The sequence below is a fragment of the Triticum urartu genome, chromosome 2A (genome assembly GCF_056163025.1).
Source record: "Triticum urartu cultivar PI428250 chromosome 2A, HENAU_Tu73, whole genome shotgun sequence".
Classification (NCBI taxonomy): domain Eukaryota; kingdom Viridiplantae; phylum Streptophyta; class Magnoliopsida; order Poales; family Poaceae; genus Triticum; species Triticum urartu.
In genome coordinates, this window is record NC_141874.1 from 644,882,642 (window position 1) to 644,907,746 (window position 25,105).

A 25,105-nucleotide genomic window follows, 5' to 3' on the forward strand; every position below is an offset into this window, starting at 1 on the left:
TAGGATTTATCTGAACTTGGTTTTATCGTTGAATATCTTCACGAATCCTCCGTCGAGTGGAACTCGTTCTTCACTCGAGACAACTTTTGTATTTATGGCGCAGCTCCGAAGGAGAAGGTAGCAGTCTACCTGCACCTCGTCGTCCTTGCGGATTGGGATGGAGCGCATGTTGTATTTGTGGCGAAGCTCCCAATGAGAATGTGGCAGTCGACCTGCACCTCATCGTCCTTGCGGATTGGGATGGAGCGCACGTTGTATTTGTGGCGAAGCTCCCAAGGAGAAGGTGGCAGTCGACCTGCACCTCGTCGTCCTTGCGGATTGGGATGGAGCGCATGTTGTATTTGTGGTGAAGCTCCGAAGGAGAAGGTGGCAGTCGACCTGCACCTCGTCGTCCTTGCGGATTGGGATGTGTTTCGTACTTAGGCGAGTACTGAACTGCAGCTAAGCCTCCGAGTGGGAGGGTCGCTCTCCACTCAGTAGGATTTTTCAAACTTAGGCGAGTACTGGACTGCAGCTAAGCCTCCGAGTGGGGGGGTCGCCCTCCACTCGGTAGGAGTTTTCAAACTTAGGCGAGTACTAGACTGCAGCTAAGCCCCCGAGTGGGGGGGGGGGGGTTCGCCCTCCACTCGGTAGGATTTTTCAAACTTAGGCGAGTACTGGACTACAGCTAAGCCCTCGAGTGGGAGGGTCGCTCTCCACTCGGTAGGATTTTTCAAACTTAGGCGAGTACTGGACTGCAGCTAAGCCCCCGAGTGGGAGGGTCGCTCTCCACTCGGTAGGATTTTTCAAACTTAGGCGAGTACTGGACTGCAGCTAAGCCCCCGAGTGGGAGGGTCGCTCTCCACTCGATAGGATTTTTCAAACTTAGGCGAGTACTGGACTGCAGCTAAGCCCCCGAGTGGGAGGGTCGCTCTCCACTCGGTAGGATTTTTCAAACTTAGGCGAGTACTGGACTGCAGCTAAGCCCCCAAGTGGGAGAGTAGCTCTCCACTCGGTAGGATTTTCAAACACTTAGGCGAGTACTGGACTACAGCTAAGCCCCTGAGTGGGAGGCTGGCTCACCACTCGGTAGGATTTTCAAACACGTAGGCGAGTACTGGACTGCAGCTAAGCCCCCAAGTGGGAGGCTGGCTCACCACTCGGTAGGATTTTCAAACACTTAGGCGAGTACTGGACTGCAGCTAAGCCCCCGAGTGGGAGGCTGGCTCACCACTCAGTAGGATTTTCAAACACTTAGGCGAGTACTGGACTGCAGCTAAGCCCCTGAGTGGGAGGCTGGCTCACCACTCGGTAGGATTTTCAAACACTTAGGCGAAACGGGTTCGCAGCTAAGCCTCCGAGTGGGAGGCTGGCTCATCAGTCGGTAGGATTTCCAAACACTTAGGCGAAACGGGTTCGCAGCTAAGCCTCCGAGTGGGAGGCTCGCTCACCACTCGGTAGGATTTTCAAACACTTAGGCGAAACGGGTTCGTAGCTAAGCCTCCGAGTGAGAGGCTGGCTCACCACTCGGTTAGGAAATTATTTTTACAAACTTAGGCGAAACGGATTCGTAGCTAAGCCACTCACTGGGGGATTTCTCACGCAAACAAAAACAATAACAATCACAGGGAAAATTATAACGCTCTTGTCTTTGATAAATAAACTACATAAGTTTTTCTTATTACATCTCATCTGAGTGAGAATTCAAGTATAAAAGGGGCGGAGCAGCTCCGCATTCCAGGCTCGTGGCTCATCAATCTGGCGATCGACATTATAGAGGTGGTACGCTCCATTGTGGAGGACTCTGGTGACTATGAAGGGACCTTCCCAAGGAGGAGCGAGTTTGTGTGGTTTCTGTTGATCCACTCGGAGGACCAAGTCTCCTTCTTGGAAGGCTCGACTCTTCACATTTCTGGCATGGAATCGACGCAAGTCTTGCTGATAGATGGTCGACCGGATCATGGCCATTTCTCTTTCTTCTTCTAGGAGGTCGACTGCGTCCTGTCAGGCTTGTTCTGCTTCATCTTCAGAGTAGAGCTCAACTCGGGGTGCGTTGTGAAGCAGGTCACTCGGCAAAACTGCTTCGGCTCCGTAGACCAGAAAGAATGGGGTTCTTCCAGTCGATCGGTTCGGGGTTGTCCTCAATCCCCGAAGAACTGACAGAAGCTCGTCGACCCATGCACCTGCTACGTGCTTGAGATCGCGCATCAGTCGGGGTTTCAGTCCTTTGAGAATTAAGCCGTTTGCTCTTTCCGCTTGTCCATTCGACTGGGGGTGAGCGACTGAAGCGTAGTCGACTCGAGTGCCTTGAGAGGCGCAAAAGGCTCTGAATTTGTCAGGATCGAAGTTTGATCCATTATTAGTGATGATGATGTGCGGAACTCCATGTCTGAATATCAACTCTTTGATGAAACTGATAGCAGTGCAAGCATCAAGATTCTTGATAGGCTTAGCTTCAATCCATTTGGTGAACTTGTTGACTGCTACTAGCACATGAGTGAAGCCGCTCCTTCCTGTTCTCAGTGGTCCAACCATGTCCAGTCCCCAAACAGCGAAGGGCCAGACGAGTGGAATGGTTTTCAGGGCTGACGCGGGTTTGTGCGACATATTGGAGTAAAACTGACATCCTTCACATTTGTCGACTATCTCTTTCGCCATTTCATTCACCCTTGGCCAGTACGATCCCGCTCAGTATGCTTTAGCCACAATGGTCCGAGAGGACGCATGATGACCACAGGTCCCCGAGTGGATTTCAACAAGGATTATCTGACCTTCTTCTGATGTTATACACTTCTGACTGACTCCAGTCGCGCTTTCTCTATACAACTGTCCCTTTATGACTGTAAAGGCCTTGGATCGATGGACGATCTGTCGAGCCTCTTCTTCGTCCTCTGGGAGTTCTTTCCTTAGGATGTACGTGATGTACGGTACCGTCCAGTCGGGAGTGATGACCAAAACTTCCATGATCAGGTCGACCACAGCTGGAACTTCAACTTCAATCGGATCCGTGGCACTTTTTGGCTGCGGGGCTTCTTCAGTGAAGGGATCCTCCTGAACTGATGGTGTGTGGATGTGTTCCAAAAACACATTGCTGGGAATGGCTTCTCTTTTGGAACCTATTTTCGCCAAATCATCAGCTGCTTGATTTTTCAGTCGGGGTATGTGATGAAGTTCTAACCCCTCGAATTTCTTCTCCAGCTTTCTCACTGCATTGCAATAACCAGTCACGGTCGGACTTCTGACGTCCCACTCCTTCATCACTTGATTAACCACCAAATCTGAGTCGCCATAGACCATGAGGCGACGGACGCCGAGTGAAATGGCCATGCGCAACCCATATAAAAGTGCTTCATATTCTGTTTCGTTATTGGAGGAATCAAAGTGGATTTGAAGAACATATCTGAGCTTATCTCCTCGGGAGGAGACCAATACTACCCCGGCACCGGAACCATTCAGCATTTTGGAACCGTCGAAGAACATGGTCCAATGCTCCGAGTGAACCTGAGTCGGCAATTGTTGTTCAATCCACTCGGCGACAAAATCTGCTATTGCTTGGGACTTGATAGCTTTCTTTGCCTCAAACTTGATATCTAGAGGAAGGAGTTCAATTGCCCATTTTGCCACTCGACCAGTTGCGTCTCTGTTGTGCAGGATCTCTGACAATGGAGCGTCGCTGACGACTGTAATGGAATGATCAGAGAAGTAGTGAGAAACCTTCTTTGTGGTCATGTAAATCCCATATACAAGCTTCTGATAATGAGGATATCTTTGCTTCGACGGGGTCAAAACCTCAGAAATATAATATACTGGGCGCTGAACTTTAAAGGCTTTTCCTTCTTCTTCCCGCTCGACTGTAAGTACCGTACTGACGAATTGTCCCGTGGCTACGATGTAAAGCAGCAAAGGCTCTTTGCTGATTGGGGCAGCAAGCACCGGCTGGGTGGAGAGCAGAGCTTTAAGCTCTGCAAACGCTGCATCAGCTTCAGGAGTCCACTCAAACTTGTGTGACTTCTTCATCAATCGGTAAAGAGGCAATGCCTTTTCACCGAGACGAGAGATGAATCGACTTAAAGCGGCCAAGCAACCAGTAAGCTTCTGGACATCGTGCACTCGCACAGGACGTTTCATCCGGAGTATAGTACCGACTTTTTCTGGATTGGCGTCGATTCCCCATTCGGAAACGAGAAAACCGAGTAACTTTCCGCTAGGAACTCCGAATGTGCACTTTGATGGATTAAGATTGATATCATACCTCCTGAGGTTGGCAAAGGTTTTAGCAAGGTCAGTCAGCAGGTCGGAACCCTTCCGTGACTTGACCACAATATCATCCATGTATGCTTCCACATTCCGACTGATTTGAGTGAGCAAGCACTTCTGAATCATCCTCATGAATGTGGCTCCAGCATTCTTGAGGCCGAATGGCATGGTAACATAACAGAAGCACCCGAATGGAGTGATGAAAGCTGTTTTGATCTCGTCTGGTCCATACAGACGGATCTGATGGTACCCAGAATAGGCATCTAAAAAAGATAGTCACTCACATCCCGCAGTCGAGTCGACTATCTGGTCAATGCGGGGGAGAGGAAAATGATCTTTCGAGCAGGCCCGATTGATATGTTTAAAGTCAATGCACATGCGAAGTGACTTGTCCTTCTTGGGGACCATGACAACGTTGGCGAGCCACTCGGAGTGGTAAATCTCTCGGATGAACTCCGCTGCTAAGAGCCGAGCCACCTCCTCACCAATAGCCTTTCTCTTCTGGACGGCGAACCGTCGGAGATGTTCTTTGACGGGTTTCACTTTTGAGTCGACTCGTAGGCGGTGCTCAGCCAGCCCCCTGGGAACATCCGGCATGTCCGAAGGCTTCCATGAGAAGATGTCCCAGTTCTCACGGAGGAACTGGATGAGCACTTCTTCCTATTTGGAGTCGAGTGTTGTTGAGATATGAGTCAGAGCAGCACTGGGATCGGTCGGGTGAATGTGAACCGGCTTCGTTTCACCAGAAGATTGAAAAGCTGATTCTGTAGCGGGCTTCTTGGCTCGCAACAAATCACTCGGGTCGGCAGTCTTCTGGTACTCCTGCAGCTCCACCACTGCCATCTGAGCGTCAGCGATCTTTGAGCCTTTCTGAAAACACTCTTTTGCTTTCTTCCTATTGCCCGTAACAGTGATCACACCTTTGGGACCAGGCATCTTCAATTTGAGATACACATAACATCATCGAGCCATGAAGCGTGCGTAAGCTGGCCTGCCCAAAATAGCGTGATAAGCACTCTGGAAATCCACAACTTCGAACGTCAACTTTTCTTTGCGGTAATTCTTGGAATCACCAAAAACCACATCAAGAGCAATTTGGCCGAGCGACTCAACCTTCTTCCCAGGAATGACTCCATGGAAACTCATGTTGCTAGTACTGAGTCTGGACATCGGAATGCCCATCCCTTTCAATGTCTCAGCATACAGTATGTTCAAACCACTGCCACCATCCATCAAGACTTTGGTCAGTCGAGTGCCTTCAACAACTGGGTCGACCACCAAAGCTTGCCTCCCAGGGGTGGCAATATGCATTGGGTGATCGGACTGGTCGAATGTGATGGCAGTCTGAGACCACTTCAGATAACTGGGTGTCACCGGAGCAACCATATTCACCTCACGGTTGATAACTTTCAGTCGACTTTTGCTTTCAACATCAGCAAAAATCATCAAGGTGGAATTGACCTGGGGGTATCCGTCATCACTATCTTCCTTGTCCTCAACTTTGTCCGACTCCTTTGCCTTATCTTTGGACTGTTTGCCCTGGAACTGCTGGATCAAGAGCCGACACTGTCGAGTGGTATGTTTCGGGTAAATGAACTTACCCTCTTCATCTTTCTTGGTGTGGATGTGAAATGGCAAATCCAACACATCATTTCCGTCTTGGTCTTTAACTTTCTTGGGGTTCGAAGGCCCTTTGGGTTTCCCCTTAAACTTTCCTTGAGTTACAGCCAAGGCTTCCCCAGGAGCAGCTGGCTCGAATTTCCGCTTCTGTTTCTGATTGGAATTTCCTCCTCCGGTTTCTTGGGCGACTGACTTGTGCTTGCCACTCCGGAGTCGATCCTCATCTTCACCATTAGAGTACTTGGTGGCAATCTCCATCATCCGATTTAGAGACATGTCTCTGGTTCGACCGAATTTCAGATTCAGTTGTCTGTACTTGACGCCTTCTTTGAAGGCACAGACCGCTTGGTGATCAGGCACATTCTCTACCGTGTGATGTAACGTGATCCATCTCTGGATGTAATCCCTCAAAGTTTCATTCGGCTTCTGCACGCAAGACCGCAGTTCCGTCAGCCCTGTAGGTCGCTTGCATGTTCCTTCAAATGTGGTGACAAACACTCGGGTGAGATCTTCCCAAGTGTAAATGCTGCTGGGTGCTAATTGATTCAGCCACGCTCTGGCCGAGCCCTCCAACATGAGAGGCAGGTGCTTCATGGCCACTTCATCATTGCCACCGCCAATCTGGACAGCCACTCGGTAGTCTTCAAGCCAAGTATCGGGCTTGGACTCACCAGTGAACTTACTGACTTCAGTCGCCAACCTGAAGTTGGGAGGAATCACAGCGGCCCTGATGGCTCTACTAAAGCACTCTGGCCCTGAAACATGTACTCTGCTGCTGGTAGGTGCATCTCTGTCGTGACCTTCTCGGTGAGCTCTGTTCCTGTCGACCAAACCTTGAACGAGTGTCAAAGCCTGGTTCCCTGGGGTCGACTAGAATCCTTCGCCCAACACTATGAGGGCGCCTGTCATCCTGCTGTCGAGGCACATACGATCCACTCCTCGGGGGAGGGGTGGGCACTCGACGTCGATCGTCACGATCGAATCGGTGATCATACTGCTCACGGTTTTCGTACTGATCACGCCGGCCCCCACGTCCCTCATGCCTCGGGGGCGATCTTGGGCTATGAGCTGACTGGACTGTGTCTGCAGCAATGGATCTGCTATGAATCCTGTTCCGCGACTAAGAAACAGCAGAATTCTGGTCTCCTGCTGCCCGGAGTAATGCTCTGATCTACAGCAAGCCTCTGCCAGCCTCTGACTGGGAAGGCTGAATTGACTCTGCTATACGGGCTGTAGCTGCTAAATTCTGGATCGGAGTTCGATATACCTGCGGGGGCGGAAAGAGCTGACGTTGACTGGATTCTGGAACCCGTTGTCGCGCACGCTCGTCGAGTGCCCGCTGGAGGTTCTCCAATCGAGTGCGCTCAGCCAAGTTTGCCAGGCGCGCGTCCTCCAAGGCACGAGCCTCGGGGGTTTCTCCAACGATTGGAATGTGCAGTGCATCCATGTTCCGGCGACGAAGTTCTTCTCTCTGCAACGACGTGAGAGGCTCAGGGAGATATTCCTCATGGGGATGCGACGGGTCACCTCCACCTGCGCCTCCGTCGGTGCGGGGAAAACCGGGAGGACTGCGCGGTCCATCGACCATCAGAACCTTCGCCGCCGGATCACTGCTGTCGCACTCGGATGCGGTCTCTGCGGAGCCAGTCGACAGGTCGAACAGGCCATAGAGGGATTCGTCGGGCTCGATCGCCGCGACTTGAGGGGTGGCCGACTGGCGTGCCACCGCGTGTCTCACCCACCGCTGAAGTCTCGACCGACCGGAGCGCTTGCGCCGGCGGTAAACAGAGAGGGAGGACAACACAGGGGTCGACCTATAATGGGTCGACGGTTGCCGCAAGAGGACACCGCGGACGCACGCGTGAAAGCGCGTTGCCCCGCGGACAGGGAGTGCGTCCACGTCGAGCGGAGCCTCCTGAAGCCAAGCGGAGTCGTCGACGATGAACGTGAGCGCGCCGAGACGGATCTCGCGACCCTCCACCAAAACTCCGCCAGAAACCATGATGATTTGGATCGGAAAAGATCGCAACTCCTCCAACAAATCGCTAAGACACCTACCCCACGGTGGGCGCCAACTGTCGTGGTTCTAAGTCTGACAGTAATGTAGGGGGTAGGTATGGAGAGGCAAGATCTTAGCTATGGAGTAGTTGTAAGCACACGAGGTTTACGAGTTCAGGCCCTTATCAGAGGAAGTAATAGCCCTACGTCTCGGAGCCCGGAGGCGGTCGACTGGATTATGTGTGTATGAATTACAGGGGTGCGAACCCTTTACACTGAGGAGGGGGGTGTCTTATATAGAGTTCGCCGGACCTTTCCGGCCCTCGGTTATGCAGGGTTTCAAATACATTAAGGTCGGGCGTTACTGGTAACGCCCCTAATAAAGTGCTATGATGACCATAAAAGCTACTTAATGACCGACTGTTAGCGTGCAGAGTGACTTTAGGTCTCCTGGCCGTCGAGTGGTTGGATCTTGGTCGAGTGATTGCTTCTTGGTCGAGTGTCTTCGAGTCCGTCGAGTGGAACACCTCCAAGTCGATTGAAAGGTGATTTCTTCTAGAGATGTCCTTGGGTAGGGCAGTTAGGACAGTTCCATGACCCTACCCTAGGTACATAGCTTCATCAAGTACCGCACTATAAAGCAGTAGTACCGTAGCACCTTGCGGTAGTACCGCGAGCGTGTGCGGTAGTACCGCGTCTCGCGGGCTGAGTGAGGGGGTAATCGTTGGATCTTTTTCCCCACTATATAAAGGGGGGTCTTCTTCCCCAAGAAGACTACCTCTTCCCTCCCCAAGCTCCATTGTTGCTCAAAGCTCCATTTTTACCCGATCTCTCTCCCTAGTCAATCAAACTTGTTGATTTTCTAGGGATTGGTTGAGAAGGCCCCGATCAACACTTCCACCAAGAGAAATTTGATTCCTCCCCACTCATCCCTTGCGGATCTTGTTACTCTTGGGTGTTTGAGCACCCTAGACGGTTGAGGTCACCGCAGAGCCATTTTCCATTGTGGTGAAGCTTCGTGGTGTCGTTGGGAGCTCCAATTAAGTTGTGGAGATTGCCTCAACCTTGTTTGTAAAGGTCCGGTCGCCACCTCTAAGGGCACCAATAGTGGAATCACGACATCTCGCATTGTGTGAGGGCATGAGGAGAATATGGTGGCCCTAGTGGCTTCTTGGGGAGCATTGTGCCTCCACACCGCTCCAACGGAGACGTACTTCCTCTAAAAGGGAAGGAACTTCGGTAACATATCCTTGTATCCACCGGCTCCACTCTTGGTTATCTTTTACCTTTACTTGTGCAAGCTTATATTGTGTTGTATCCCTTGCTTTCTTGTGTGCTTGTTGTTGTTGCATCATATAGGTTACTCACCTAGTTGCATATCTAGACAACCTATTTTGATGCTAAGTTTAATTTGGTAAAGAAAAGCTAAAAATTGTTAGTTGCCTATTCACCCCGCCCTCTAGTCAACCATATCGATCCTTTCAATTGGTATCAGAGCCTCGTCTCTTTATTAAGGACTTTGTCATCCAAAGAGTATGGTTGACACCACAGACAAGGTGGAGGAGCACCCCGGTGCGAGTCCCACTTTGTCTGCGGCCGATGGGGGATCCTCTGTCTCTCGTGAGGAGTTCAATGTGGCCTTTGAAAACCTCCATGATGACTGAGGCAAAGGCATGCTTAAGAATTTTCTCGATGGTCTTAAATTATCCACCTCATCGTTGTAAGTGGTCGATCCCACTAATAAGGTGACGGATGCTAACTCCAATAAGGGGAAGCTACTAGTGATCAAGTTCCTTTGACTAGTGGTAGAAGTGTGAATGGCATCTTTGCCCATGTTGAACCTCCACTTACTTATGGAGGACCGGTTCCCTCCACGCATATGAATCATGTTAGTCATCCTTCTAAGCTTGTGAAAAATGAGGATTTTGCCTCTTGGTGTTGGGATCTATGGTAGGATGCGTCGACTGCAAATTAAAATTTCCAACGCGCAGTACAACCAAGAACATGCTACGGGAGATGGATCACAGTTTGTTACCACTAGACGTGCAGTGCCGTGCAGCGGAAGAAGAGTTGGGGCAGCGCGTCCGCGTGGATCGTCTCTTCCTCGTCCGATCTCCCTCGTACAGCCGGTGGTTGGTTCCCACGTACAGGTTCGCTGGAGCGGCGCAAGTGCACCGCCTCTAACTGTATCCACGCGTGCAGGAGGAACGTCGTGCGGCGGACTGCTAGGTCCGATCACACAACTGGCGGCGGGTGGAGGTGTCTATTTGCAACACATGCAAACCCTAGTGATAGCGCCGAAGCGATCAACCGCGTGAGTGTGCGGCACCACCACTATATATAGGCGTCCGTCGCGGGCTCAACACTTGGGCCTCGCACAGACCCTAAAGCCCATAAGTCTACTCGGCCATAATCCGAATACAGTTCGGATCACATCCGACCAGTGTCCTCGGATCCGACCTCGTAGGTTCCTTCCCTTAAGCGTGCAACCCCTTAGGTTCAAGTCGGCTTGGTCACAGTTCGGATCACCTCCGAGATGCACGGTTGGTAACGGCCTCTAGCCAGGCATGCCGAATACCAAGCAGACTATGAAGCTGGTTAGCGTACCTGTACATCATACTTTCATTCCTTTTGCCACACGATATATGTTGTCGAGCTCAAGGCGAGTCTATCATCCTTGTGCTAGCCCGACCTATTTCTTGTTCAAGTGATGCCGACCACAAACCAGATTATCTCATAATCCTTGTCGCATGGCCATGCTTATCCTGGTTGGATCAAACGAGGGGCCCAGAGTATATCTCTCCTGATCGGAGGGGCAAATCCCATCTTGCTCGACCACATCTCGCAGCATGGTTCTGGACAAACCCTAAACCTACCTTTATAACTACCCAATTACGCAGTAGCGTTTGGTCGTCCCAAAGCAAGTCTGTCACCATTCCGAGTACATGCGTCACCTCAGGTCTTAGGACATAGAACATATGTTGTACTAGAGACTCACAGATGACATATCGATGCGTCTCATAGTTGGGTCTGTCCGACTCGGACCTTATCTCGACTCGGATCCGACTACGTCGAATCCAACCAGATCCTTCCAAGTCCATATTATCCGGTTAGCATCCAATGCTCCATGGCTAGTGAGACCAAGCCATCGATTGTGTCATATGCTAGTCTAGTTGGCTACGTGTCCACACAGCCCTTTCGACTAGGGACCTTTTAGGACAGTCATCATACAATGCATAGTCCCACAAGCAAGTCACGTACTTGCTGATACACATCATTGATAATGTCCAAGGACTATCTTTATTCATAAACACATAGGAAATATCATCATACATGATTGCCTCTAGGGCATATCTCCAACAGTCTCCCACTTGCACTAGAGTCAATCGAATAGACATCGAATGCCCATAGCTCTAACTTGCCCCTCATGCTTGGGTTGTGGAAGCGGCTTAGTCAACGGATCCACAACATTTGCATCCGTGTGAATTTTGCATAACTCTACATCACCACTCTTTACGATCGTTCGTATCAGGTGATATTTCCGATCTATGTGTCTGACCTTGTGGTGATTCCTCGGCTCCTTGGCTTGTGCGATGGCACCAGAATTATCACAATAAAGGTCCAACGGTTTTACCGAGGCTAGAAAAATACCAAGATCATCCAGAAAGTTCCGGATCCAAACACCTTCCTTTGCAGCTTCACAAGCCGCAATGTATTCGGCTTCTGTAGTAGAATCGGCCACCGTATCTTGCTTGGAACTCATCCAGCTCACTGCTCCTCCGTTCATGACGTACACGAATCCGGACTGTCATCGACAATCATCTCTGTCGGTTTGGAAACTAGCATCGGCGTAACCCCTTACGACGAGCTCTTCCTCACCTCCATAAACTAGGAACATCTCTTTAGTCCTTTCCAGATACTTCAAAATAATCTTTACCGCTTCCCAGTGACTCTCACCTGGGTTGGACTGGTATCTACTTGTTAGGCTTATTGCAAAAGCAACATCGGGCCGCGTACATATCATGGCATACATGATGGATCCGATTGCCGAGGCATATGGAATCCTACTCATCCTGCTTCGCTCATCAGATGTCGAAGGACTCTGAGTCTCGCTTAGCCTTATACCATGTGAGAGTGGCAAGAACCCTTTCTTTGCCTCACTCATGTTGAACCGTTTCAACACTTTATCTATGTACGTGCTCTGGCTTAAGCCGAGCAGCCTCCTTGATCTATCTCTATAGATATTAATGCCTAAAATGTACATTGCCTCACCAAGGTCCTTCATCGAAAACTTGCCATTTAATGACTCCTTGACCGAGTTCAGCATCGAAATATCATTTCCGATCAGTAGTATGTCATCCAGATACAAGATCAAAAACACTATCGAGCTCCCACTTAAATTCTTGTATAAACAAGAGTCCTCTTCGCTTTTGATGAAGCCGAAACCAGTGACGACCTCATCAAAACGAATGTTCTAGCTCCGAGATGCTTGCCTCAAACTATAAATGGATCTCTTGAGCTTGCATACCTTACTAGTGCTAGTCGGATCAACAAAACCCTCGGGCTGTATCATATACACGTCCTCGGTTAAATTTCCGTGAAGGAAAGCCGTCTTGACATCCATCTTCCATATCTCGTAATCAAAATATGCAGCTATAGCTAGTATGATCCTCACCGACTTCAGCATCGCTACTGGCGAGTAAGTCTCGTCGTAGTAAATTCCTTGAACTTGTCCATAACCCTTAGCGACAAGCCGACATTTGTGGATCTGAACATTTCCATCCACATCGGTTTTCTTTTTAAAGACCCATTTGCAACCAATGGCTGTTATGCCAGGCGGCGGATCAACCAAGTCCCAAACTTGATTCTCATCCATGGACTTTAACTCGGATCTCATGGCCTCCAGCCAAGCCTCGGAATCTGGGCTCACCATCGCTTCCGCATATGTGGCTGGCTCGTCGCGTTCTAGCAACAATACATCGCGCACTCTGCGCAATCTTTCCGACCTCCGTGGTTCCGGTGTCGCTTCCACTACGGGTTCCCTGACTGACTCCGGTATGATCTCATCACTAGTCGAGCCGTCCCTGAGTGGTCCTCGAATTTCTTCGAGTCGGACCGTCCTCCCACTGGCCTCCCGATCGAGAAACTCTTTCTCAAGGAAAACCCCGTTCTGAGCAACAAACATTTTGTTCTCTTCCCGGTTGTAGAAGTCATATCCCAAGGTTTCCCTCAGATATCCCACGAATATGCATTTATCTGACTTGGGTGTAAGCTTGTTTGACATAAGTTTCTTGACAAATGCTTCACAACCCCTAATCTTTAGAAAAGACAAACTGGGACTCTTCCCGGTCCACATCTCATGTGGTGTCTTGTCCACGGATTTTGATGGTACCCTGTTAAGTGTGAAAGCTGCAGTTTCTAGAGCGTATCCCCAGAATGACAAGGGTAAATCCGACTTGCTCATCATAGATCGAACCATGTCCAACAAGGCGCGATTCCTCCATTCCGATACACCATTTCTCTGTGGCGTACCCGGAGGTGTGAGCTGAGGTACTATACCTCTGCTTTTTAGATGATCATCAAACTCCTGGCTCATGTACTCACCTCCACGATTAGATCGTAGAAGTTTTATAGTCTTGCCGAGCTGATTCTCCACCTTGTTTTGAAACTCTTTGAACTTTTCAAAAGTCTCTGACTTGTGCCTCATCAAATAGATATATCCATATCTACTCAAGTCGTCGGTAAAAGTCACGAAGTACTGATAGCCACCTCTGGCAGTTGTGCTCATTGGCCCACACACATCACTGTGTATTAGTTCCAACAGCTCGGATGCCCTCTCACAACTCTTTGCGAAAGGAGACTTAGTCATCTTGCTGAGGAAGCATGATTCGCATGTCTCGAACGACCCAAAGTCTGTCGAAGTTAGGAGTCCATAATCATGGAGCTTCTTCATGCGTTTCAGACTAATGTGCCCAAGTCGGCAATGCCAGAAGTATGTCGGATTTATCTCATTGGGCTTATGCCTCTTGACATTCATGTTATAGACCGATTCCTGTTCTAGATTCAATATAAATAACCCATCAACAAGGGGTGCATAGCCGTGGAACATACCATTCAAATAAATCGAACAACCATTGTCCTTTAAATTGAATTCATAATACTGAATCATCAAGCATGAGGCAGAAATAATGTTCCGACTAAGTGCAGGAATGTAATAACAATTATTCAATTCCAAAATAAATCCAGAAGGAAGCTGGAGCTGCATCGTGCCGACCTCCAACGTAGCAACTCTTGCTTTGTTGCCGACCCTGATGTCAATCTCCCCTTGTGCCACACGCCTAGTTCTTACCAGCCCCTGCATCGAGTTGCAAATATGAACAACCGATCCGGTATCAAATACCCAAGAGCTACTAGGTATGTCAGCAAGGTAAATGTCTATAACATATGCAACAAGTGTACCTTTGCCTGAAGAAGCATTCCCGGCCTTCTTGCCATGGTCTACAAGCCACTTGCTACAGTTCCTCTTCCAGTGACCAGTTTTCTTGCAATGATAGCAAATGGTCTTTGAGTCTGGTCCAGACTTCGGCGCAGCGCCGCAGGTTACCATATCCATGCCCTTTGCCTTAGCCTTCTTCTTAGACCAACTCTTCTTGAACTTAGCCGATTTCTGCACCATCAACACTTGATGCGTGCCTTTCTTAATATCCTGCTCTGCCACTTTGAGCATCCCATGCAATTCAGTGAGCTTCTTATCCATGCCATGCATATGATAGTTCGAGATGAACGTCCCATAGCTGGGCGGAAGAGAACCCAGAACTGCATCAGTAGCCAGCTCATCCAAGAGCGGGAAGCCCAACCGATCCAAAGCTTGCACATATCTGATCATCTTGATCACATGCGGGCTCAGTGGATCGCCTTTCTTCAGCTTACAATCCATCAAGGATCGCTAGACGTTGAACCTTTCAGTCCTAGCCTGCACCTGAAATACGCTCTTGAGACTCTAGATCATATCGAAAGCCCCAACGTCTTCGAAATGCTACTGCAAATCGGGCTCCATACAAGCCAGCATGAGGCAGTTGATCTCGTTTGATTCATCAATGAGTTTTTGGTAGGCATTCTTGGTTGTGGTACTAGCATTATCGGCAGGTTCCTCTGGAAGCGGATCCTCTAGAACATGTTCCTTTTTATCATGCTTGAGAACAATTCTCAAATTTCTATACCAGGTAGTAAAGTTTGTTCCATTCAGTTTATCCTTTTCCAGAATTGATTTCAATGCAAAGTTGGGTTGAGCAGGTGGTGCCATTGATCTACAACAGAAAAATATGCAATCACTAAGCAATGTGTTTATGTAGAGTAATTCTAGCCTTAAACAGAAATACTCCCACTGAAGTCAGCATCCCTCCGCAAACTCTCAGTGATTCAGGATCCGACTAGAACATGTGACTAGTGAGCTTTAGCATCACTGCTAGATAACATGCCTATCCAAGCCACCCCGGCCGATCGACGTCACGACGGAGGCGCCTGCAAAGAAGCAGCTGGCCTCCGAGCCACGAGGTGGAGGCGTGAAGCGGACGGCGGATCCATCTTGTCTAGATATACACCAAACTAGGCGGATCCAGCTTGGGTCAGGGGTGTACAGATGTACACCAAAAATTATCTGCAAAAAAGTCCATATACTATGTATAGTTATATGGCAGAAATACTAGGGTACATGCCTATGTGACCAACAAGCTTATCGGCAGCACGACAGCAGGCCAGTAGCCCACTAGCCCTGGAGAAGGGATCAACCACTTCTGCTCGCTGCCCACGCACGCGAGACTACCCACACGCAGACAAGCGGCGAGGCTAAAACCAATCTGAAATAGAAATTCCTAACTGAATGTGTAGCTTTGTTTGGATTTAGAGAGAGAGTTCCTAGACAGAAGTGGCTCATTTTATAGAGTGAAGATCTGATTGCCTCATTTGCTTTGGTTGATTTCCAACTGAATGAGGCCACTTCTGATCGCCAACTAAATGAGGCCACCTCTGTTAGAGCATCTCCAATAGAAGATGTAGATACAAAAATAACTATCTTTTACATCTTCAAGTTCAAAAACATCTTTTCAATAGATGATGTAGATGTAAAAAAATATCGCCACCTCTCGGAGATGTAAAATCCAACACCTTCCATTGTAAATTTGCATCTCCGCCGACTAGATATGTAAAAAGGATAGCCGCATGTCAACCGCCAACTGCCGTTTCTTTTCGTTTCCGCGCGACCGCCGCTCGTCCGCCTCCGCCCCCCCCCCCCCGTCCACCACCACCATGGCCGACGCCGACGGCCCCGCCACCTTCTCCGACTTCGTCGCTGGTGCCCTGACCCACCTCCCCGTGGCCGCCGCCGCCGCGCCAACTTTCCCCAATCCGGCGTCCGCCTCCATATCGCCGCCCCGGATTTGGCCCACCCCAGCGGGTCGACGTCGCGACGGAGGCGCCTGCAAAGAAGCAGCAGGCCTCCAAGCCACGCGGTGGAGGCGTGAAGTGGATGGCGGCGAGGGGCCGCAACCCAGTGGCGAACCAACCTCGGCCGGCCAAAATTTCGAAGGGGGACGCGGCTGCGGCGGGCAATTCACAGCCGCCACCGACCTTGGCGTCCTCCTTCGGCCACAGAGTTCCGCATCCACCTCCGCCACCGGCCGCCGCCACAGCTGGCCATGGAGGAAGAGTGGTCGCGCCGACGGCAACCGCATCCAACGTGTTCGACGATATGTCGCAAAGGTAAAAAAAATTGTTTGTGGACTTGTTTGTTGTTCTAATTGTCGATTCCAATAGAATGTGAAGTTGATGATCTACTTTTGTTTGTAGAATTATGAAAATTCAATGTGCAAATGCGGCTGAACAGCAGCTGCACGGCTGGCGGTCGGTTTTACATCTCTAGTTTGCATCTTCTATTAGAATTGCTCTTTTATATCTTCGTTTTGCATCATTTGTTGGAGTTGACCCTTTTTTGAAGATGCAAAAAGCACTTTTTGGAGATGTAAATTTTTACATCTTCAAATTTTCATCTTCTGTTGGAGATGCTCTTCGCGTGAAAAAAAATTGAACACCCAAAGTTGAATGGGCACTATTAGGCGTCGGTCCGCCGGCCCAAATTTGGGCCGGTCGGACCCGGGACATCGGATGAAACCGCTTTTAGCCGTTAGATACAGGACCCTTTCGTCCCACCATGCCGTTTACTTTTCTTCCCCCTACAAATCACGGGAGCACGCACAGGGGCGCGAGCGCCATGGACGGGGGACATGACCCGCCGAATCTCCGCTCGCTCGCCGGATCACCGCCGCCTCTCTCCACAACTTGACTTCTCCATCGCCAGATGCCTTCCTCATCTCGCCGTCGCTCCTACACCACCCCTGCCGGATGTAGCTCAGCCAAACGCCGGTTCCAGCAACTCTCGCCCCCCAACATAGCACGCAGCTCGCCATCGTCGTGGACCTACACCATCGGATACCAGCGAAAAAACATATCTCAGCCCAAAAAAGAACTCCGATGGTCAGTTGTAGCAAAATCAAAAACTGGTTCCAGCAAAAAAAATTGCGGTCTCCAGCAAAACGACCTGAGCAAATAACAAATCAAGTAAATCGCTTGAAGCAAAAAATTACCTTGTTCCAGCAAAGAATAACTATAGTTCCAGCAAAAGCAACCTATGCAGCTCCCCGTTGTGCTGGTCCCATTGTTGGTTCCAGCAAAAAAATTGCATGGTTGTAGCAAAATCAGCTCATGGTTCCAGCAAAAATACCTCTCTTCCCCACCGCCTCTGTTGGTTGTAGCACCGCAGACTGCTGGTTGCAGCTATTGATAAGCTGGTTGTAGCTCCCCGCAGTGTCGGTTCCAGCAAACGGCGGCGTGCCGTCGCAGCTCTGGAGCAGCCGGTTCCAGCTCCCCGCGTGCTGGTTGTAGCACCACGCGAAGTCAGTTGTAGCAGCCCGCGGAGCCGGTCGCATCACCGGTGTCGCCTGGGCTCGCCGTTTCCAGAGACGGTGGCTGGGCTCTGCATCTGTTCCTCCAACGCTTGAAGCACGCAGCGAAAAAGGAGTGGGCTGATGAGATGGGAGGAAAGGAGGGAGGAGAATGGAGGAGCTTGGGTTGGATAAGAGGGTTATAGTGGAAGAGGAGCTCGTCAGAGAACCAAGCCGGCAGATCGAAGGAAAGGTGCCCCCATCAATGGCTTGAGAGAGATGGGAAACGATGGGAGAGAGAAAAAGAAAAAAAAACCATGATGGGAAGAGATAAGAGCGAAGCGGATAAGAACGGAAGCCAGAGAGTAGTGCGTGGTACATTTGGACGTGGGTCCACACAGACGCGCCGCGCGCGACCGGCCCAAAAGTTAGCCGGTCGTCCGGCTGTAAACGTTTACCAAGTTGAATTCCTGGATCCGCTAGTTGATGTGCACAAGATTAAGTAATGATTTTGCAGCCTGTTTGCAAGCAACTTTGTAACGATCTTTTTTTTCCGGGGGAACTTTGTAATGATCTTGATTGAACTTGCTCCACCTATTGCATCTCAAACCTTGCATAAGCTGAACAAACCATTTGCCAATTGCCATTCATCAGGGGCTCCATCTGTCGCCAAATTTACGGATCCAAACGGCAAGGTCTTAAAGCCCCAAGTCGGCTAGCAGTGCAACTTTGCTCAGCAAATGTACGGCCAGAAAATGCATCACGCCAAGTAACACATTAAAATCCAAACAGAAACTCACCCCATTACAGTAAGTTTGCACACGGCAGCGGAAAACACGTCGCTCGCATTCCGAATCTGAAAAGGACGGTGACCCCCACGAGAAGAGCGCTGGCACTACGACGGAATGCGCCAAACTGCAAACCGAACGGGAGGGAACACGCCTCACCACGCACCTGTCGCGCCACCTCCCACCCATCGCGGCCGTCGACATCGCATCCCACGACCCCACCCCACCCCCCTTCCCGGGCCGTCCGCCTCAGCTACCAAGTCGGCCAGACCAACCAACCATCAACGCACAGCTCACTCCAGCACTCCTCCTCCCTCCCCCTTCTCTCTCTCTCCCGCTCTGCTGGTCGGCGAGAGGCTGCCTGCCATGTGGGCCTCGCCGGGGAGGCTGCCGGCGATGGAGGAGGAGGAGGAGTGCGAGGCGGGCGCGGGCCACCGGGCGCCGATGGCGTCCTGCTGGGGCCGCTTCGGCCTGGCGGCGCTGTGGCACAGGCTCCGGCACCTTTTCCTGGCGCGGCGGAGGGCGCGGCACGGCCGCTCCATCCTCGGCGCCGGCGGGCTCAACTACGACCCGCTGAGCTACGCGCAGAACTTCGACGACAGCAGCCTCGAGCTCCACGAGCCGGACTTCACGGCCAGGTTCGCGCCCGCCCGCAACGCCTGCTCGCCCAGGCGGGCATGAGCATGACGACGCGCCACTTCTCGGCGCCCCGGTGGCATACGGAGGATCCCTTTTGCCACTTCTCGGCGCCTTTGTGCCCCCCTTTGAGTGGTAAAAAGGCTTTATTTAATCCACGTATTTTCGGATAAATGTACATGTACTACATGTCATGCGGGTGACGCAAGTAGTTTTCGTTTTTATTCGCGGGTGTAAATATTCTTGTGGTGTTCTTCCGAAAGAAAGAAAAAACAGCATGGGTTGTGATGAACTGCATAGGAGCCAGTCAGTGCATGTCTGTTTGGTCATCAGAGATTCGGAACAAGTTCCTCCTGATTAAATTTCTACGCTCCAAATGTGCATCAAGTTGGGATCATTTCATGTGGTACTTATCTCAGCTTTAGACTTAATCGTAGCAGTTTAAGCTAAATACTCCCTTTGCTTCTAAATATAAGTTTTTTTAGAAATTTCAATATATATTATATACGGAGCAAAATGAGTGAATCTACACTCTAAACTAAGTCTATATCATATTGCAAAATTTTAAAAAGACATATATTTAGAAACGGAAGGAGTAGCTCATTGCACGTCAAATAAGTTGCTGAATAGTGAATAGTACTACTTTGTTGGCTTGTTGATATCTTGCAGAGTCGTGTCTGGGCATTATTATAAACAGTGTACGTTGCTCCGTGGGATCCTTTTGCCGGTACCATTGTCGACTTTTATTTGTTGTCTTAATCGAATTATTTGATATTTGAGCGCCTGCTTCTGTTGGAAAAGGGAAAGAGATAGTATGACGGATATGCCTTTTTATTGGGGTGTGTTTGCTACTAATTGTAGCTTAGCTTTCGGAGGGAATATTCTCACGGAAATCTATGGATAACGCATCAACACGCAACTTGGGAGAAAATATCATAAACACGCATCAACACGCAATTAGAACACGGACTCGCAAATCTGGCCCGCAGACGCATCTGGACGCGTCCGCGGATACTGATTAGACACCTCTCAAATATTGCCTCACACATTTACATATCGTAAATTTTGATCCTCAAATCCATGTAATTCATGCACGTCAATCATATGATATAAATTGTCCGAATTTCAAAGTTCGAAACAAAGTAAAGCAAATCGTAGTTTAACAAACCAAAAATGAAATCAATGTCCGAATGTGATGGATGGCCTCGAATCACTGGTCGGGCACCTGCTCCGAGCGGAATGCGTCGTGCTCCAGGTGGAATGCGTCATGCTCGTCTTGCTCTAGCTGCATCCGGGCTGCCTGCTCTGCCTGCATCCAGGTTGCCTACTTCTTCTGCATCCGGGCTGCAGCCGCCCTCGCCGCCTCGTACTTCCTATGATCGTTGATCTCCAGCTTCTTGTCTGCAAGCCACTTATTCGCGTGCTCATCTAAGAGGGTTTCGTCTGCTAACATGATCCTCGCATCTTCCGCGCCCCATGCGAGTTGCAACCTCTCCTTCTCAGGCTTTATGTCGCCAAATGTCTTGGCCTTCTCAAGTTCCCATTTGATCGCCGCTTGTTGCTTCTCCAACTCGATCTTCTCCCTCTCAATTTCGAGCTTCTTCTCCGCCCTCTTCCGGTCCCACTCCATTCTTTTATTTTGCGCATTCAACATGAGCTTGTACCTCTCCTCCTTGTTCTCTCTCACCAAAAAAATGCCCGTCCATGTGGACGACATTTTGGTAGCCGCGGCATCACAGGCGACACGTGCCTTCTCCCACTTGTTTCTAATGACTTGGCAGTTATCCTTTGACACGGTGGCTTTTCCATCGTCACGACAACCTCTTCATCTTCGTCGTCAAACCCAATTGATTGGTTGGAGTTTGAGCCATCATTCCTCTTCTTGCCCGACTTGAGGTCGGCCACAAGTTGGTTCCACTTCTGCTTGCCATTCAATATGACCCAACAATGGCTAAAAGCAAATGCTTCTTCTCCACCTCATGATACAAAGTGGCCACCACCGCCGTCTAGCAAACAACATATGTATGAGCACGAGAATGCAAACACATAAGCATATGCAAATGGCGACAAGATGAAGCAATTGAGCTTAAGTGAGTTGTGACTCCCATCCCACTTTGGGGGCATTTGGTCACTTGTGAGTAGTAGCCGGCGTACTTGTTCACTTCCCCTTGAATGATCCCCCAACGATGTTGGAGAGATGCCACATTGCAGGTGGACACGATAGGATGCGGCTCCACATACTCCTTTTGTTCGTCATACTCCTTCCAAATCTTCGTCCAATAGGTGTTCCCCTTTTGCTCGGTGCCACATATTGGATCCATTGTTGTGGCCAACCAAGCTTTGACCAACAAGATGTCCTCAAATCTTGAGAATGCCGGACCTCTTGCCTTCAGTGTCTTGGTCATCTTCTTCTTGCTCGGATTGGGATCAGATGTTGTCCCAACTTCAAATGTGGTGCTGGCCTCCAATTCATACTCCATTTTGGTGGGATCTTCATTGTCATTGATCATGTTCGATAAGAACGCCTCCTACATGATTATGGTTTGCAAGCATTCATCATGTGCGAAATGAACTAGTGGTCTATGCAAAAATTTGATCGGACGGGAGCAAAGAAAATGCACTGACTCTTGTTTGGTCATTCCGTCGAACATGTCGAGGGCAGCCCAGGCACTGCCGGTGCCCGTGCTCATCCACGTCCGAATGAGTCGTGGCAAGTCACATATGTCGACCATCGGCATCTGCGTGGGTCGAAAGCTCTCCAGAATGGCCCAGCCGACCGTCGAATCCTCCTATGTCCCAATGGGGTCGGATGGAAGGGGTGTGATACGTCCATTTTGCATCATGTTTACCTACTATTATTTATAATGTTTTATGCATAATAATCCTTTTTGGAGTAATTTTAATGCCTTTTCTCTCATAATATGCAATGTTCACACAAAGGGGGAGAATTCCGGCAGCTTGAAATCTGGACCTGAAAAAGCTACGTCAGGCCACCTATTTTGCACAACTCCAAATGAGATGAAACTTCATGAGGAATTTTTATGGAATAAATAATAAATACTGGAGCAAATAACCACCGGAGGGGGCCACGTGGTGAGCACAAGACACCAGGGCGCGCCTGGCCCCCCAGGCGCGCCCTGGTGGGTTGTGCTCAGCCTAGCCCACCTCCGGTGCCCATCTTCTGGTATATAAGTCATTTTGACCTAGAAAAACAATAAGGAGAGGACTTTCGGGACGGAGCACCGCCATCTCGAGGCGGAACTTGGGCATGAGCACTTTTGCCCTCCGGCGGAGCGATCCCGTCCAGGGAACTTCCCTCTCGGAGGGGGAAACCATCGTCATCATCATCACCAACAACTCTCCCATCTTGGGGAGGGTAATCTCCATCGACATCTTCAACAGCACCATCTCATCTCAAACCCTAGTTCATCTCTTGTGTTCAATCTTGGTGCCAGAACTATAGATTGGTGCTTGTGGGTGACTAGTAGTGTTGATTACATCTTGTAAATGATTACTATATGGTTTATTTGGTGGCAGATTATATGTTTAGATCCAATATGCTATTTAATACCCCTATGATCTTGAGCATGATTATCATTTGTGAGTACTTACTTTTGTTCTTGAGGTCACGGGAGAAATCTTGTTGCAAGTAATCATGTGAACTTGATATGTGTTCGATATTTTGATAGTATGTATGTTGTGATTCCCTTGGTGGTGTCATGTGAACGTCAACTACATGACAATTCACCATATTTGGGCCTAAGGGAATGCATTGTGGGGTAGTAATTAGATGATGGGTTGCGAGAGTGCCAGAATCTTAAACCCTAGTTTATGCGCTATTCCGTAAGGGACCGATTGGATCCAAAAGTTTAATGCTATGGTTAGAATTTATTCTTAATACTTTTCTCGTAGTTGCGGATTCTTGCGAGGGGGTTAATCATAAGTAGGAGGTTTGTTCAAGTAAGAAGATCACCTAAGCACCGATCCACCCACATATCAAATTATCAAAGTAGCGAACACGAATCGAACCAACATGATGAAAGTGACTAGATGAAATTCCCATGTACCCTCAAGAACGCTTTGCTTATTATAAGAGACCGTTTTGGCCTGTCCTTTGCCTCAAAAGGATTGGGCTACCTTGCTGCACTTTTCTTACTATTATTGTTACTTGCTCGCTACAAATTATCTTGCTATCAAACTACTCTGTTACTTACAATGTCAGCACTTGCAGACATTACCTTGCTGAAAACCACTTGTCATTTCCTTCTGCTCCTCATTGGGTTTGACACTCTTACTTATCGAAAAGTCTGCAATTGATTCCATATACTTGTGGGTCATCAAGGCTATTTTCTGGCGCCGTTGCTGGGGAGTGAAGCGCTCTTGGTAAGTGGAAATTGGTAAGGAAAAATTATTACTACGTGCTGAAATTTATTGTCACTTGTTACTACGGAAAACAATGCTTTGAGGGGTTTGTTCGGTGTATCTTCACCTTGACCGGAACCACAATTAGTTACCCCTCAACCTACTGCACCTACTAAAAATATTGAATATGAAATTCCTTCGAGTATGATAGAACAACTGCTAGCTAATCCTTATGCAGGAGATGGAACCGAACATCCTGATATGCATATGATATATATGGAAGAAATTTGTGGATTATTCAAGCTTGCAGGTTTACCCGGAGATGAAGTTAAGAAGAAGGTTTTCCCTTTATCTTTGAATGGAAAAGCATTGGCATGGTATAGGCTATGCGTGATATTGGATCTTGGAACTAGAATCGATTGAAATTGGAGTTTCACCAAAAAAATATCCTATGCATCTAGTTCATCGTGATCGGAATTATATATATAATTTTTGGCCTCGTGAAGGAGAAAGTATCGCTCTAGCTTGGAGGAGGCTTAATTCAATGTTATATTCATTCCCCAATCATGAGCTCTCAAGAGAAATTATTATTCAGAATTTTTATGCTCGGCTTTCTCATAATGATCGATCCATGCTTGATACTTCTTGTGCTGGTTCTTTTATGAAGAAGTCTATTGAATTCCGCTGGGATCTTTTAGAGAGAATTAAATGCAACTCTGAAGATTGGGAACTCAACGAAGGTAAGAGTCAGGTATTATGCTTAAGTTTGATTGTGTTAAATCGTTTATGAATACTGATGCTTTTCAAAAGTATAGCACTAAATATGGACTTGACTTTGAGATAGTAGCCTTATTTTGTCAATCTTTTTCTACCCATGTTGATCTCCCTAAGGAGAAGTGGTTTAAATATCACTCACCTATTAAAGAAGAAATTAAAGAACCGGTAATAGCTAAAGATGAATCTATAATTTATAATGTTGATCCAGTAGTTCCTACTGCTTATATTGAGAAACCACCTTTCCCTATTAGGATGAAGGAACATGCTAAAGTTTCAAATGTGGTCAACAAAAGTTATACTAGAACACCTAAGCCAGCTGAACAAATCAAGGTAGAACCTAGTGTTGCTATGTTTAAGGATCTCATGGATGAAAATATAGATGGGCATGTTATTTACTTCTGTGATGAAGCTGCTAGAATTGCCAAACCAGATAAAAAGGATAAACATAGACCCATTGGCGTGCTCATTGTCTCAGTTAAAATAGGAGATCACTATTATCATGGTTTATGTGACATAGGTGCTAGCGTGAGTGCTATTCCTTTTACCTTATATCAAGAAATTATGAATGACATAGCACCCGCTGAAATAGAAGACATATATGTTACTATTGAACTTGCTAATAGAGACACCATCACACCACTTGGGATTGTTAGAGATGTTGAAGTCTTGTGTGGGAAAATAAAATACCCTACTGATTTTCTTGTTCTTGGTTCCCCACAAGATGACTTTTGTCCCATTATCTTTGGTAGACCT

General features: G+C 48.7%; 1 protein-coding gene and 1 long non-coding RNA gene across 2 annotated transcripts; one reads left to right on the forward strand and one right to left on the reverse strand.

Moving 5' to 3' along the window:
* Nucleotides 1-16,922: 16,922 nt before the first annotated feature.
* LOC125533851 (uncharacterized) lies at nucleotides 16,923-18,098 on the reverse strand. The gene is made up of 2 exons (XR_015615200.1): nucleotides 17,493-18,098; nucleotides 16,923-17,325 (listed from the first exon to the last, which is right to left on the reverse strand). It is a non-coding gene; the product is annotated as an uncharacterized LOC125533851 (long non-coding RNA).
* Nucleotides 18,099-18,821: 723 nt separating this feature from the next.
* LOC125533849 (uncharacterized) lies at nucleotides 18,822-19,505 on the forward strand. The gene has a single exon (XM_048697182.2). It carries the CDS (start codon nucleotides 18,944-18,946, stop codon nucleotides 19,256-19,258), a length of 315 nt encoding a protein of 104 aa, XP_048553139.1. The 5' UTR covers nucleotides 18,822-18,943; the 3' UTR covers nucleotides 19,259-19,505.
* The last annotated feature ends 5,600 nt before the right edge of the window (nucleotides 19,506-25,105 follow it).

Coding starts and splice junctions, on each gene's coding strand:
- LOC125533849 (XM_048697182.2), top strand. CDS start 18,944: ATGTGGGCCTCGCCGGGGAGGCTGCCGGCGATGGAGGAGGAGGAGGAG.